Below are 16,479 nucleotides of genomic sequence, written 5' to 3'. Positions count from 1 at the left end.
CAGACACTTCTGGTGCTGTTTCACCCCCAACCCTTGCTGCTAGCTACATGACATGTACATGACTGTGAAAATTATGTTACAGTGTACTTCGAAGTACTAGTATTTGGCATATCCTTACAAGCATGCCTTTGCACACACTTGTTTTACCTAGTCACTAGGCTAGTGCCATGACGATGTCTTGTTCTAAAAGTTACCACAGTCATATCTAATTACTCGTCATCCCAATTCCCAGCATTTGCTCATTTATCCCCAAGAAAGAGAGACAGTACTACTAAGTAACTTGTAGTCCAGAAACGTTGTTTCGTTGTCCAATATCTTGCCATTCTTGGAAGTGTGCCCCCTCCCCCCCCCCCACCCAGCAGCTTCTTCTGTTGTTATTCCAACGACGTTAGGTATGTTTAGAAGGACTGTGCCGGAATCATTTGAACTGGATGGCAGTGGAGCTTTGGACTGTGTAAAGTTGTAACTCACTGGTGTTCACAGCTTTCCATTCCACTTATCAGTTCATGCTGTTTTTGATTGCTTGAGGGGTTACTCGGAATGTGGACAGACCCCCTCCCCTGTATGGCCCTGGCTGCCCAGTTTAGCAGTTATCATGTTTGAGGGTTATTCCTGCTGATGTTCAGGGTTGAAACTTGAAGGGGCACTAATGTACTGAAGTTGGTTTTCCCTCTTGCAATTATTCAAGTGCCAGCAGTGCTTGCTAGTCTCCCCCTATATCTTTATGATAGTAGGTATGCTGTCAATCAGTGCAGTGCTGAGACAAGCACCACTGGGAGATGAGATAGAAGTACTTGAGAACAACTCTACTCTCTTCTGGCTGCTACAGGTGCATGTGCACCAAGCACTACTGACCTGCAGGGTTGTGGGGCAAGTACTTGAGGTATGTGTGACACAATCTTACAATCTGCCATTTCAGCACACTTCATTCTCTACTCATGGGGGGTTGTCTCTTTTCTCACTTTTGTCTTCCTGTGCTGTAATAGAGTGACCCCTGGGCGAGCCCCCTGGATGAGAAGTATTCAATGTGTCCTGCTGGCTTTACTATAGTACTACAACACCCTGCTTTTACGCACCTGTGGAATGCTATGCCATGTCTGAGCTTGATGCAGGTACTTCAAGTAACATCCTCGTACACGCAGGAACACTGCGTGCCCCTGGCTGCTGTGGTACCACTACTGCAGTAGGTGGGTATGTACACATTCATTCACACGCAGGCAGACCGTACAGGCTCCCAGTACCTCCCACACTGTTCAGCTTGTCCTGGTTTGATCGGGGAAAGAGCACTAGTACTATAGTCTTGCTGGTCGCAGTATCCTTGTGCTGCCATCTGGATGCACTCTTTGGCCAGTTGTTTGCTTTCAGTGACAGAGGCCTGCTTCTTGCTTCCCCTGTTCAGCCTTGCTCTGTTTGCACACCTAGTCAGTAATGGGAGGACATGGAACCAAGCTGCTGGGTCATCAGTGACAGTAAAGAGTGCTGGTGAGTGGTTGCACAGGCAGGCATAGCCCAGTTGATGATAATAATTAGCAGTTGAAGTGTACGCTATGGATAGGCGCCAGTCTGCATTGGTGTCTGCTGGTCCGGACACCACCATACATGTGCGAGTGTCGCAAGAAACTGATCTGACTGGTGCTGATCCCACCAGTCCCAAGGAGGAAGATTGGGTTGTCCTGTCCACCACTACTACTACTACGCCGGCTCGTGGCAGGGGCCTCTCAGTCAATGAAGAACAGGCCTACAAGGATGCCAGGAGAAGGTCTAGGTCACACAATCGTAGCAGATCCACATCTCCCGGCCATCGGCATCAACAGAAACAGCAGCATGCCACAGAAGCAGATGTGGAGGATGCAATCACCTCGCGGAATTCAGATGCAGGTAAGGAACGAATGCTTGCTGATGTTGCCTTAGCTCTGCCAGAGCAACAGGTAGTGTTTAGTGTACCCATGCATAACCAGCTGTTTGGCTGTGTACTAAAGCTTACTTCTACTGTACTGGTCTTGTCTTGGTCACACTCACAGGCACAAAACTGGCCGTGACCGGTAAAATTTACTGGTCACGGCAGTTTTAAACTGTCACTTATAAGTGACAGCTTTAACTGCTGGCTAGTTTACACCTTTACTTTTATCAGGCTGTGTAGTTTCTATGACTTCGGCCATGCAAGAACTGGCCAGCCTCTGCCTGGTCTGGTGCCAGGTGAGTACTTGTGCCACCATAATGTGCTGGTGGCTCTGGTTGGCAGTGCTCATCATGGCTGTGGTGGTGCTGGTTGGCAGTGCTCATGGCTGTGGTGGTGCTGGTTGGCAGTGCTCATGGCTGTGGTGGTGCTGGTTGGCAGTGCTCATGGCTGTGGTGGTGCTGGTTGGCAGTGCTCATGGCTGTGGTGGTGCTGGTTGGCAGTGCTCATGGCTGTGGTGGTGCTGGTTGGCAGTGCTCATGGCTTTGGTGGTGCTGGTTGGCAGTGCTCATGGCTGTGGTGGTGCTGGTTGATACTGCTCATGGCTGTGGTGGTGCTGGTTGGCAGTGCTCATGGCTTTGGTGGTGCTGGTTGGCAGTGCTCATGGCTGTGGTGGTGCTGGTTGATACTGCTCATGGCTGTGGTGGTGCTGGTTGATACTGCTCATGGCTGTGGTGGTGCTGGTTGATACTGCTCATGGCTGTGGTGGTGCTGGGTGGCAGTGCTCATGGCTGTGGTGGTGCTGATACTGGGGGTCATAGTGCTGGTGGTTGTGGATGTGGTTCTGGTGATGTTGGTGGTGATGTTGGTGGTGCTGGTGCCTCAGTGCTGCCAACCAACTGGGTCTGTTTTGCGTACTCCGACTCCGACTCCTGATTTTCCGTATTTTGCAGTGTTCTCCGTACTACCAATGTACTGCCGTGTGCATTGCTTGTATTGTGCTTTTTGACACTCCGGCACATGCTTGTCGGTGGCTGAATTCGTAGTGCAAAGCATGTGGGACTTGTACCACGACATATCATTTTGTGCTACATGTAGTCGAAGAATGGCATGCACTCGTTTTAGCCGAGGGATATTCATCACTCAGCTTGCGCTTGCCATGCTTCTACATACATATCTGTAGCTGATCGACCCTCTTCAATTTTCCGTGCCATTTTGCTCAAATTCCATACTGCGGACGAAGGAGTGATTTTTCCGTACAAATACGGAAAATGCGGAAGGTTGGCAGCACTGGTTAGGCCTTTCCGGATTATGTGTTTGCATATTTTTGCATTTTGGGGGTCAAAATGCATTTTGTCCATTTTGACCCACTTTGGGCCAGGGAGTCGTAAAATACCGGTATTTTACGACTCCCTGCAAGCGATAGGTACTTCACGATCACCATGAATGATCACCATGGTGCCAAATGTCACGCGACTAGCTGTCGCCATTTTGTTACCATGGCAACGGTGGCATTTTTTGTGCTTTTTGGGTAAATTTTTGCATTTTCTTTAGAAAAAAATTTGATTTATAGGGGTTTTTCAAAACACTTTCCATTTCCATTTTAGACCAAGAAAAAACGCATAATCCGGAAAAGCCTAGCACTGGTGCCTGGTCGTGAGTGGTAACTGGTTGTGAGTGGTAACTGGTTGTGACGAGTGTGGGTGTTGTGGTCACCTGTGGCTGGCGGTGGTGCTGCTGATGGCGGCAGTGGTAGTGGTGCTGGTGCTGTTAACATGTAGGTGTACAGCGGACTTTCACTGACCTACCACTTGTGGGCAGTGTTTTGAAGAAAAGATGCTCGGATACTTAAAACTAGGTTCACGAGTGAAATCCATAGCAGCCACATTCTCAGCGTCTACCATTATACAGAGTATGATGCTGGAGAAGTGCTATCTTACACACTGCTGCAACAGATGTTCAGTGCAGAAAGCACGCAAAGATTTCTTCTGCCTCGAGACTCCCCGTGGTCATGAGTGAATTGCGGACAAGTGAAGCCACTAATAAGTGAGACGCAGATATGCAAGGGTGCTGTTGCTGGTAGTGGTGGTGGTGATGGTGGCGTCGGTGGTGATGGTGGTGGAGGCGGTGGTGGTGGAGGCGGCGGTGGTGGAGGCGGCGGTGGTGGAGGCGGCGGTGGTGGAGGCGGCGGTGGTGGAGGCGGTGGTGGTGGAGGCGGCGGTGGTGGAGGTGGTGGCGGTGGTGGTAGTGGTGCATGGTGATCCGATTAACGGTGCACTGCTGATGGTGTGTACGTGTAAATGTGCAGTGCAATTACTGCATCTACCAGTATGTACTACATGTAAGTGCACAGCAGACTTCGAAGTTCTGAAACCACACAGAAACACGTCCACTTGACAGACCTGATCAGTATGTATAGGAGTAAGATCAATCATGGCAGGTGTGTCATGGACGTGGATCAAGTCTAGAATCTATAATTGTCTTGTTTTGTAATGGGCACTTTTGGTTTGGCTACTCCTGAGTTGACAGGTCCGCTATAGTATAGGCTAGCATCACCTCTTTGTTTCAAGTTTCTTTGGTATACGTGTACTGGTGTAGGGTATGGATCGTTTAGCCATACATATACATTGCAGTGTGACTGGTCCACTTTCTATTTGTTTATATGGATTCTCCCCAGGCATTAGCCTAAACCGAGGGGGTCTCCGTTTAAGGGCATGGTAACAGCTGCAAAAAGACTTTAATTCCCGTAGCTATGCAAAAGACGTTACTTCAGTAACGTCTGGCGCTAGCCAGGGTCCACACAGCTTTACTTCCGTGTTTGTTTGTTTGTGCCATCGGCATGCCTGGCGCTATCCCGTACCTGTCCCGTACCGTACTGTACCATCAAAGACAGCTGGCCACAATATTCAAATAGGGCTTTCAAATGCAAGATCATAACGTGAAGCAACTTGGAAGAATGAGTATGTATGCGAAGTGTATCGGGGGAATGCATGCAGGGCGACAGTGCGGGTTCGAATCCCAGGTTATGTCTTAAAAAAAGGAGAAATGAAAAATGTATAACATCCCTATGCTTTTTTTGCCTAGGTCATCAAGGTGGTAGACGGTATCGTATTACCCTCACATGCAAAGAGAAAAAAACATTTTAATAACATGCATGATGAGCTGGGCAAAAAAGCATAGCGTAGGGCCCTGAGCTTCCAAGCTCTCTCGTACACACACCCTCATGTTAGTGCTGTGGTTGTGTGCGACGTCACTTGATGAGTTACCCTACAGTATCGTCGAGAGTACATAACTCCAAGACTATGCAGCTGTGCATATGGGGTCTGGCACGGCGCGCTGCCTGCATTACGTAGCCACGAGCTGTGGGCCACTGTGCCATTATTGGTCTACTATGGTCTCCTGCTTTCGAATCCGCTTTGTTGAGGCTAAACCGTAGGAAAACTCAAATCCAGGCAGCTGGATCATCATTTCACTAGGTAATGAAGGCACCGCGCAGGGGCGCAGGGCACCCATAGCTCAGAGATCAGGAGTTGCACACTCTTGGGGTTATGTACTCTTGGTATCGTGATCACCCTAGTCTGTGAAAGTGTCACCATTGGATCTCGCTCACAGGTAGAACTGTATGTTTAACATACAGTCAACTTCGTTTATAACGACACTCGGCGGGGCATCAAAAAGGTGTCCTTATTCGTGAAGTGTCGTTATACCCGAAGTCTCATTATATGTATTACAGTGGGATGGGACTTTGCTCTGGGCATGGAAATTCTGTCGTTATTTGCGAATTGTCGTTATATCCGCAGTCGTTATTAGCGAAGTTGACTGTACCTACATGTTTAGATTGAGTACATATATATACATGTGCCCTTAAAAAGTTTTTCTAAGTGGCAGCAGGTTTCGTTCTCGTCATCATCGACGTTGGTGAGCTTGCTACATTGAGGCAGTACAATGTTGTAACGTAAGTAGGTCTCTGACACATGTCTGTTTGTGCCGTAATGAAGTCAAGTGTTTACACAACCTACGGACAGATTCCAGATCTCAAGTACAATCAAGTGATCCGGGGATCCTCCTCCTAGATCCTCCCTCAGAACACAGAGAGTCTGAACCGGGCCATGACCCCATATGGTTCATATCAGGGAGTCGTATAATATTCTGCGACCCCCTTTTTCCATACATGTATGGTGGCAAGACCGGGATCTACCAACCGGTCTCTGGTTGCAGTCAGGCACACGGTACAGTTTTCAATGCTGTGTGTCCTCCGCCTTGTCATGCTGTCATCATCATAAACTATCAAGCATTATTAGCAAAGCAAGCACAATAATAAATAATAATTGTTATAACCAGGGAGTAGTAAAATACTACTCCCTGGTTATAACATACTAGTAAAATGTAGCGCATATTATAATTAAAAGTCATGTTTACTGTCTTTGCAGCTTACCAATACCTGGTATAAGTAACTTAAAGTTAGTTATAGTCCACTTCGCTGTATTCGTAATACTAGTAGCAAGAGTCCATAAACAGTTTATGCACTCTTGCTAGTAGCCGCAAAGGTCGACGGCAACTGCTCAACCGTGGCACTTACTCGCCCCTGTATGATGCAGATACGTCTACATTGTACATCTACATGACTGATTCAATCAGTCAGATTGTACTTCCCAGTCCGAGAAAGACTACAGACTACAAAAGAGTACAGTCATCATGGCCATAATCATTACAACTACAAATACAATGCAGTTGACTACCGCGATACCGGTACTTACCAGCAGCCTGTACTGAAATCCTGTTGACTGTTGTCAACCAGGGAGTCGTATAAACGGGTTTATACGACTCGCTGTCATCAACCCTCCGCCGTGCTGTCTGTATTTGTTACACGCAGTCTTCGTGAGGGTGGTCTTGCTGATCGATGCCGACGAAACGACCCATGAAGCTCGTGAAGCCCGAAGGAGACAAGATGCGAGCTGCGAGCTAAGCTAGAATTGTGCTGGTAGCAAGAGTACATAACCCCCAAGAGTTATGTACTCTTGCTGGTAGTAGATCTACTCGTAAGCATGGATTTGTACTTGTAAAGTAAGTTAGTTGTAGGAGCAGTGGGTTCCTTCCTATTCCGTGTAAGATCGGGGGTGCACAAATCAGGGTCCACGGATTCAGGATGGTGCAAGACTGAAGTGTGAAGACAAGTGAAGCTGCTGCTTTTCTACACTTCTAAGTTCTAGTGAAGTCAAGTGCGTCAAGGGATTTATGTGTTCACACGTCGAGTTTAGGCGTGCCTGACTGGCATGGGAAGTACGAGTATGAGTGCGGTCAAGGCGACTGCAAATCTCCCACACTCAGTGCTGAGTCAATCTGTACTGCCTACTGGAGGGGGCTGCATCTCAGCATCTGGACGCTGCAGTGCCGAGAGCTCGAGCGCCTGTATCCAGGTATCATGTCGGAGCAACAGCAGCAGCATGCAGCCACTGGCACTACTCAGACAGTAGAGTCTACATCGTTACAAACTAACTACTTACATGGGAAACCGTTACAGTGTTTACTTGGATTCTGAGGATTTTTTCGTTTGACAGCCACACCAGCATGCAGACTGAAGACATCACTAGTCTGTAGTCATCACATAGTCAGGCTAGGCAGTATCACTATCGCGGTAAACAATATTATTATTCTCATTCCAGTGCACATCATTATCTTGCCGTCGTGCAAACAGAAGGCAGCTAATTCAAATTCTGAGAGAATGTGTTTGACGCTTCCAATGTAGACGTTAGCGGTTTCTAGTACTTAGTAGTTGGTACTAGCAATGGCCAGTCGAGGCGAAGCGGATGGAGCCGCTGGTGCTGCTGAAGGCGGTGGCACCTCGAGGCGCAGAGGCAATCGCGCAGCTCCGCCGTCCCGAAGACGTGGCGTTCTTACGCGCGGACTTTCAAGTCGCATCGACAGCATATCCCAGGACCGGGGTGAGTGGTCATTTCTTTTCTTCCTCCTGTAGATTCCCATTGCCCGGAGGCCACAGTATTGAATTTTTGATCCGGTCTCCACATTTATCCTACCGGTACTTCCGTGGCTCTGACGGTGGTTGAGGCAGCCACATACATGTACACGCATACACGGAGGGTGAATGGAACACCTGTCCAGGTGCCGCGGCGTGTACAGTCATGTACAATCATGTACGTACGGATGTTTGTTTCATCAGAGAAATCTGATCACAGTCACCAGCTGGCCACAGAATTCTCGTTGCCGCCATAATTATAGTCAGTCATTACAATGTCATTGTAATGATTGTACAATTTAGGTCAAATAAAAGTTATAGTATTATACCAGGCGATATGCCAGTCTACACAGCACACACCTACTCTACAGTCACTATAAACCCCTATAGACTAGTATAGACTAGTATAGACTAGTATAGTATAGGGAGTAAGGTCTTGCTGACTAGCCATGGCGGGGCTAGGGTAGATAAATCCTCTCTTCCACTTCCAGGTCACTTTCTAAAAAAAGTCTGCTCATCCTCCTGTTGTAGGGATAGCAAAACATACATGTACAATGTATGTATGTAATCATACCAGGGAGCTGTGGATGACAATTTCCCAAAAAAATAGTTATCCACCAGTACTGCTCTGTGAAAACCTGTAGTGTAGATCAACTACTGTGTACTAGTCCTCCGCTGGCTAATGCATTTAAAATAATACTAGTACATGATTGTGAAGCTGGCATGTGACAAACTTACTTGCCAATTATTATTGAATCGGAAGTACATGTAGTGCCAGTATGGTGTAGTACTGCTTCAATCTTGTATTTTTTTTAATGCTTGATACCTCTCAGAGAAAGGCCTGTGTGTTGGAAATGCGCAACTCCCACGTAGCCAAGCAACACACGTGCACACATCCACCTCAGACCTCAGACCTGCCCATCGAGGAAGCGATGATAGTGAACAGCTATGTTAGACATAGCACCTTGTGCTGGGATTGCCCCCTTCAACAGCTTGCAAGGCACATACACACATGCACACACACACACACACACACACACACACACACACACACACACACACACACACACACACACACACACACACACACACACGCACACACACACATGACATACTTGCATGTACATACACACGCACGTGCACATACACACACAACGTACACTTTCTCTGCCAAGGCAAAGGTCCCTAGACTACTACTAGTACCTCTTGCCTTTTTTCGTTTGTGGATTACATAACAATTACATGCTGGCAGTGGCAGGCTTGTGTAGATCTACTACATGTACCTGTCTTTGTCCTCACATCTACAATCTACGCTGGTCATCAGTCATCAGTGTTCCACTTCCAGACCAGGCTAGGCCTTTCCGGATTATGTGTTTGCATATTTTTGCATTTTGGGGGTCAAAATGCATTTTGTCCATTTTGACCCACTTTGGGCCAGGGAGTCGTAAAATACCGGTATTTTACGGCTCCCTGCAAGCGATAGGTACTTCACGATCACCATGAATGATCACCATGGTGCCAAATGTCACGCGACTAGCTGTCGCCATTTTGTTACCATGGCAACGGTGGCATTTTTTGTGCTTTTTGGGTAAATTTTTGCATTTTCTTTAGAAAAAAATTTGATTTATAGGGGTTTTTCAAAACACTTTCCATTTCCATTTTAGACCAAGAAAAAACGCATAATCCGGAAAAGCCTACCCTGGAGTCTGGACTCTGGTTGAGTCTATGCCCTCCATGATCATGATGATCCAGTCCTCCTGCTGCTCTGTTTATAAACATCGTTCATTCATGCCTGCTGCAGCTACAAGATGCAGTGCCTGCATGCTCTCTGCTAGGACTCTACCTAACCCTGTAACTGATGATTATGACTGTGCTGGTGGTTCTACATACAGTACTACAACAACTTGGTGTGGCCTCCCCCTGAGATCCGCTGTACTGTTTGATCGACTCGGGTCATGTATCACTGTATGACTGTGTAGTGTAGTTCTAGCTACTGGCACTTGGCATGCAGGACTGCCAGTAGTCCGAAAGCCGGAGTGTTTTCGATTCTCGATTTCGACACCACTGGACACAACCGGCGGAAAGCAGCTAGATTCAGCCTGTACTGTAGATCTACAAGTAGTGCGTTTAGTATAGTAAACACTACTAAACAGTGAATCTGAGATCGTATGGACTCGCTCCTGAGACTTGGACTTGTTGGAGGCGGACACATCGGCTGGTTTCATTGCATGGCTAGCTGACCGATGGTCGATCCGTGAACCTAGTAGTTCAGCACTTGATCCCCAGGCCTTCCTGGCTATCCGTTCAGGATTCGTGTTGTTGTAGACGTTGCATCAGTCGCTCTTCCAGCAACAGTCGATATTCTTCGTCGTCTTGTTCGGGTACCGAGGAGTGCGGAAGGAACTGTCCGGCGCATTTCCTGAAAGAGGGTGGATGGCCCGTGACAGCGTGGCAGATATTTCCTAGCGTGCAGGTACTAGGTAATGCAGCTTGATGACGATGGCGGGGATGGGGACCAGATGTAGGGCGTTTGGATACTAGTATTTTAGAAATATTTGTGAAGATCTTCCAGTCCCATAACAATTGTGATGTTTATGTTTGCTATTTCGACCAGCTCATATGAACGTGTGGGCCTAGATATAGATGGCAATGGCGCGGCGGTGACCTTTTTTTAGCTGACTGAAGTGTGGTAATTATTTTGAGCGACCTCGTTTGTGTGTGCGTAGATCTACGCGTGCCGCGATGAGCAGCTAGCTAGCTAGCAGTGGTGCTCGTCTGATCTACCAGACAGTGTAGACTGTAGACCTACTTTCTGTGTAGCGTGAAAATAATTCCCTTCTTGGTGACGAGTGATGTACGAATGGGCGGAAAAGAAGTATATACATGTATATACGCCATGCATGCCATTCGCCGGTAACACAGCGCTAGCTAGCGCTTCACCGATCGCTCGCGTGCACCCCAAAAGAAACCAACTAAAATAAAGTTACGTTGCCTCAGGTGCGTCGCCTTGTGCCTTTTCGGCGTGAGCAAGCAGTGCGGGTGTGTTCTAATGTCGAAAAGGCTTTTCACAATCGAGTCTAACCCTCTAGGTGTCGAGTACAACAGGAATCGATGTTTTCTCGGCGCGAGAGGTTTTTTGCTTTCGACCTCGGGTGTCACTGTCATGTCAGTTCATATGCCTGAGCGCCTTGCCGCCTAGCCTGGGACACGCTGCCTTGGAGCTCATTGCGAGAGGAAAAAAAGGGGTGCTAGTTCGGAGGTGAGCTGGGGTCTCCACGTGGAGCCAGTCTATGGTTCCTGCTGCAGAATTGGTTTGTCGCGGAGATCCTTATTGTCGATTGAGGGAAAGGAGTGCGTGGGTTACGGATTGGGTAGATCTACCACTTAGCACTTCCAGTAGCTACTGAACGCACCTGTTCGTAAGTCGCTTTCTAACGATTTTTTCTTTGCTAACGTTTGGCTTAGCCGCTATGCTGCGATGGGATGGTCTTCGTTTTGTTGTGGTCCCTCTATTCCTGTGCGCTGTTTCATGATATTGCCAGTAAACCATCATATGCATAACCCTGTGGATATTATTACATGTCATGGGCGATAATAGTAGGCAGAATGTTCGCCTGTGGACATGTCACATAGGGATGAGTAGAAGCAGAAAGTCCACCTTTTTTTTGAAACATGAAAGTAAGTGAATTGGATTCCACTGGAAGTGGAATGTCCAACATGATCAGGTTGCATGCCATATGGTAGGGATGGTCGTCACTGTTCGAATTCCTCTGGTAGCCCTGTGCATGTAATATTTTGTAAGCTGCACATGCACATGCTTCAGTCCCAAGTCAAGTCACTCCTCTCTGGAGGCATTTACGTTTTTGTCTCCGGGCATTGTCATCATAAGTGGCAACTTCAAGTACATTCTGATGGAGATCAGTCAATTATTTGTCAAGATAGGCACACTTTTACCTGTTTTCATACTGTCAATGTCAGCTGCTGCTGCTGCAGACACCACTCTACCTTCTTCACCTAGGCAATCAGTGTACCATTATCTTTTCCGAAATGCAGACAATATTACATCATTGTTGTCTTCATGCCTCAGTTCCCTGTCTCTCTCCCCCCCCCCCCCCCAACAAGTGGAGAGTCTCTTGCATAACCCATCGATCTTTGTGAAACGATCGGAGATCTCAGACACACATGATGACGAAACAACTACAATTGTATTGTTGATGTAAATTTGCTTTGCTTGTGTCGTTTGGGGGTATTGCATGTTTCCACACTGGTGGTGGTGGTAACTGCTGCGGTTGCAGTGATGCTGCTGAGTACAGGCAACTTAGTCTGATCAAGAGTGCTGGTTGTGTGTCGTTGGCATGACATACAGTTCTATGATGCAGGGCATAGCCAATGTGTGATACCTCTCTCACTCTCTCCCACCTTTGTCACCTGTTTTCTTACTGTGCAGACCGAGTACAGGCCAGTGTATTCACTAAGTGGATCAACGTACAGCTTGCAAAGGTATTTCAGTACTGCCATTGTGTTTTATCCTTCAACATACTTTCTGTTCAAGTCAGATTTATGCGAGACACAATTGTTGCACACGGTCCATTATAGAGAGTTCAGCGGCTCAATTGTTTCACATGAAACGAGTCATTGAGTCGGACCTGGGTTAGAGTCTCATTGGGATTATCAGAGATTGGATCCGTTTACACAAGTAGGGCTATTTGATTTGTATGGAGCTGTGGGATGGCTCTGCCCCAAGTTAGGAGGCAACCTTTCAATAGTACGGGAAATGTGAATTTGCTGAAGAACAAACCTGAAAGGATTTTGTCATAACAACGAGACCGTTTACATGTAGTATGATTGCTAATGTTGTTGTTGTTGTTGTTGTTGAAGTTTATTTAACGTCGCACCACAAACAGGCGGTTTCGCCTCCTTTGATACATGTGAATGACAGAGGGGATGAGAAAACGAAATGGGTATATACTAGTGTAACTATATACGAAATACTAGCATCGTATAAAAACTATAAATATTGCGAAACACGTTTCCTATTCTTCAGTCCGCTATACCACAGAAACACACTAGTCGAAAAAGCATTTAAACAGAGCCGTGATTCGCCTTTAGCAGGGCACATAACTGGAGGTGGCTGGGCTCGGAATGGAGATCAGGCTGGAGCTGGTTCCACAGCACTGCGCCGATGAACTGCATGGTCGCTCGACCCGCAGGACCGGACCAACGTGGAACTTGTAGAAGGTGACGTGCTGCTCCCCGAGTGCGGTCACCAGTAACCCTCAGGAAGAAGCTGGTGAAGAGGGAGCTAGCTCGAGAGAACAGACAACGCTGGACAAAGACGAGGAGTTTGATGTTAAATATGTCCTCCAGGGTGGTGAGGCAGAGCTGTTGAAAGATCGGGCTTGTGCGCGACCTCTGTGGCAGACCGAAGAAGCCGCGAATAGCGCACTTCGTTAGCCATGTCAGGGACTCCACGCTGCCAATTACTAGTGACGGATAAAACGCGTTGGAAGCATACTGGATTGTGTGGTTGACGTGAGGCTCCCAGGAGAGCTGACCATCAACATGTACCATGACGCCCAGGTACTGCACTTGTTCGACAACTGCAAGGGCTGCATTCCCACAGCGAATTCGTATGTCATCTGTGGCAGGGGCTGGGCCTCTTGGGGTAATCAACAGCGCCTGCGTTTTCTTGTGGTTCAGCATTGTCCGCGCTCCTCCAACTACGGTGACAGGCCAGTGATGGCTGGGCTTAGAGAGGAGCACACTAGCTGTGCTTAGAGAGGAGCACACTAGCTGTGCTTAGAGAGGAGCACACTAGCTGGGCTTAGAGAGGAGTACACTAGCTGTGCTTAGAGAGGAGCACACTAGCTGGGCTTAGAGAGGAGCGCACTAGCTGTGCTTAGAGAGGAGCACACTAGCTGGGCTTAGAGAGGAGTACACTAGCTGTGCTTAGAGAGGAGCACACTAGCTGGGCTTAGAGAGGAGCACACTAGCTGGGCTTAGAGAGGAGCACACTAACTGTGCTTAGAGAGGAGCACACTAGCTGTGCTTAGAGAGGAGCACACTAGCTGTGCTTAGAGAGGAGCACACTAGCTGTGCTTAGAGAGGAGCACACTTGTTGGCAGCTGCCCGAGGCTTCGATTGCAATGTCGTCTGCAAATTCCTGGTTTGTGACCTGCTGGGGCAGTCAGCACTGAAGGTTACGGATGTACAGTGTGAACAGGAGAGGGTCGAGGACGGATCCTTGCGGCACCCCTCGACTGCAAGCGACGTATTTCGAGCAATTTCCGCGCATAACTACACGTTACAGCCGCTCACTGAGGTAACTAGTGAACCATAGCTGGCTGTACCGCCGACCCCAATGTCGGATATCTCCTGTGCCAAGATGGTGTGTTTGACACAGTCGGAAGCCTTCAACATATCCACAAATATCACACCTGTGAGTTTGCGCTCATACTTCGCTCTGAGCCAGCAATTGACAGCTAGCACAAGAGCGTCCGCCGTACTGTGGTTCTTCCTGTACGCGAACTGCGAGTCAGGGAGAATGCTGTGATCGGTCAGAAAGGATGTGAGCTGAGCTTTGACGATCTTTTGAGGAGACGAGAAACGACTAGTAGTTGAGAAATAGGTCGATACACAGTGGGCTGACAAGGATCAAGACTGCCACCTTTGAATAGCGGCGCCACATTGGCAATTTAAACTGATGGGGAACACACCCCTGACATAGCGAAGTATTGAAAGTCATGCTGATCGAGGGAGCCAGTATTGGTGCCGAGTTTCTAAGGACAATACCCGGCAGGTCATTATGTCCAGTCGCCTGTGATGCGTCAATGGACTGGAGAAGGGCCGTAACGTCCTCCGTTGAAACAGGCTCAAATTCTGTGAATGCTGGTGCTTCACGTTCGGCTGGTGCGTTGGCGCACAGCGTGTCTGGTCGTCCAGGGTCATGTACAACTTCGCCAAATGTTCGGGAGAGGATTTCAACAGGTACTTGTGGGGGCTTAAACTTTTCGTTCGTCCATCCACCACGTTTATCGTATTCCAGAGCTTCCATACGTCGAATCAAGAGTACATAACCCCCAGAGTGTGCAACTCCACTATGGGTGCTGTCCCGACAGAATTTCAAGTTGACGTCATTTTGATGATGCAATGCGCGCTGTACACTGATTATCAGACGAATCGCTGTACACGGATTATCAGACGAATCCGGAACCTGTGGTTGACCGAAGCCGATCGATCCTGTACAAATTATTGCAAAGAAAAACGTGTGATGCGTTGACACCCGTACACATGTTGTAAATCACTGGTGCAAGGAGCATTGCGTCATCAATAATGACGTCAACTTGAAATTCTGTCGGGACAGCAGGGTATGTGGGAGTTGCACACTCTGGGGGGTTACCGGTATGTACTCTTGGTCGAATGCAATGCGCAAAAAAATAACCGCACTGATCTCTTTCTCTCCCTCCCTCCCTCCCTCCCTCCCTCCCTCCCTCCCTCCCTCCCTCCCTCCCTCTTCCTTTCCCTTCCTATCATCTTTCTACCAAATAGAAGTTGTTGATGACTAGTCATACTGATGTTCTGTGCTGAAACCCTTACAGGCCAATCCACCTCGTCAGATTGACGACATCTTTGAAGGCCTGCAGAGCGGCGAGAATCTGCTCATCTTGCTCGAAGTCCTTACCCAGCATCACTTTGTGAGTATGGCGCCGGGGTAGTTAGGTACGGAGAGCCCGATTTTAAAAGCCCTCTCCGTCATGGATCTCATGCTATACCAGCCTGAGTATACTTTTACAGTAAGACTGGGTGGCCGAAGAACGCCCAAGATGTCATGTGCTTACTATTTAGAGTTTGTAATGGATACCACTGCTGAGCCATGATAGCTGGTGCAGTTATTTGCTGCATGAAGAGCTGCACCATCTGAGGGGGAGTATTAACTATGGGTTGTTTGTAGTTCAAAAGTAGTCTCTACCACACCGAATACATTTGACGAGTGTCTTGAGCCACAGAGCTGTAGTGGCGACGGGAAATCCTGTTGAACAATTAGGAAAGTTCAAAATCATAGTACCAAATTTGTCGCACCCGGCACGAAAGTTCCTATTTGCGATGCCGTATTTTTGCAGTCTGTACTGTGCTGTGCATTATAGTGACTGTGAGCCATAATGTGGACACATGGGATAGTTTTATTTTTAACTTGAAGCCACACACCCAATTCGTAAGTTAGGTATGTGAAATGAACAGTCTCTGCATGAAATATTCATTGGTTTGAGGGAAAGATGCGAAAGTCTCTGCATTAACTCAGTTTATCATTTTCGTTTTGTTTTCAAGTGATTAGCTTAGTGCATATTGTGCTGCGACCCGTTGAGTGTGGTGCTGTATATATATTGTTCATATGTTATTTGTCCAGACTATCGAACGTGGCTCGCTGCGCTTCAGTCATAATCTGAATTGTGAGCAAGCCCTAGCCTACTTGGATAAGCACGGCGTAAGTTTGTGTGTACTGACTGTCAGGATACTGTAGAGCTGTCGGGACACTGAGGGCTGTACGTGGTGCATGCTTCTCTTTCCTGTTGCTGGAATGCTTGGGTCCTTCTCAATTTTGTGTCATTTG

General features: G+C 47.8%; 1 protein-coding gene across 5 annotated transcripts in view; it reads left to right on the top strand.

The window, feature by feature from the left end:
- The first annotated feature begins 1,282 nt into the window (after window positions 1–1,282).
- Window positions 1,283–16,479, top strand: part of LOC135820292 (dystrophin-like) — a 105,697-nt gene continuing 90,500 nt past the window's right edge. For 4 of the 5 annotated variants that reach the window (XM_065333616.1, XM_065333615.1, XM_065333614.1 and 1 more), the window contains exons 1-4: window positions 1,283–1,878; window positions 12,319–12,371; window positions 15,470–15,565; window positions 16,276–16,353. In XM_065333616.1, the coding sequence (XP_065189688.1) occupies window positions 1,548–1,878; window positions 12,319–12,371; window positions 15,470–15,565; window positions 16,276–16,353 (558 nt within the window). In that variant the 5' untranslated portion in view covers window positions 1,283–1,547. Of the gene's footprint in view, window positions 1,879–7,525; window positions 7,840–12,318; window positions 12,372–15,469; window positions 15,566–16,275; window positions 16,354–16,479 lie in introns of those variants that run through there. The other variant, XM_065333617.1, reaches the window with a different exon arrangement.

The sequence above is a fragment of the Sycon ciliatum genome, chromosome 1 (genome assembly GCF_964019385.1).
Source record: "Sycon ciliatum chromosome 1, ocSycCili1.1, whole genome shotgun sequence".
In the NCBI taxonomy this organism is placed as follows: Eukaryota; Metazoa; Porifera; class Calcarea; order Leucosolenida; family Sycettidae; genus Sycon; species Sycon ciliatum.
The sequence above is the reverse complement of the archived record's forward strand: the minus strand, read 5'-3'. Positions and strand labels throughout refer to the sequence as shown.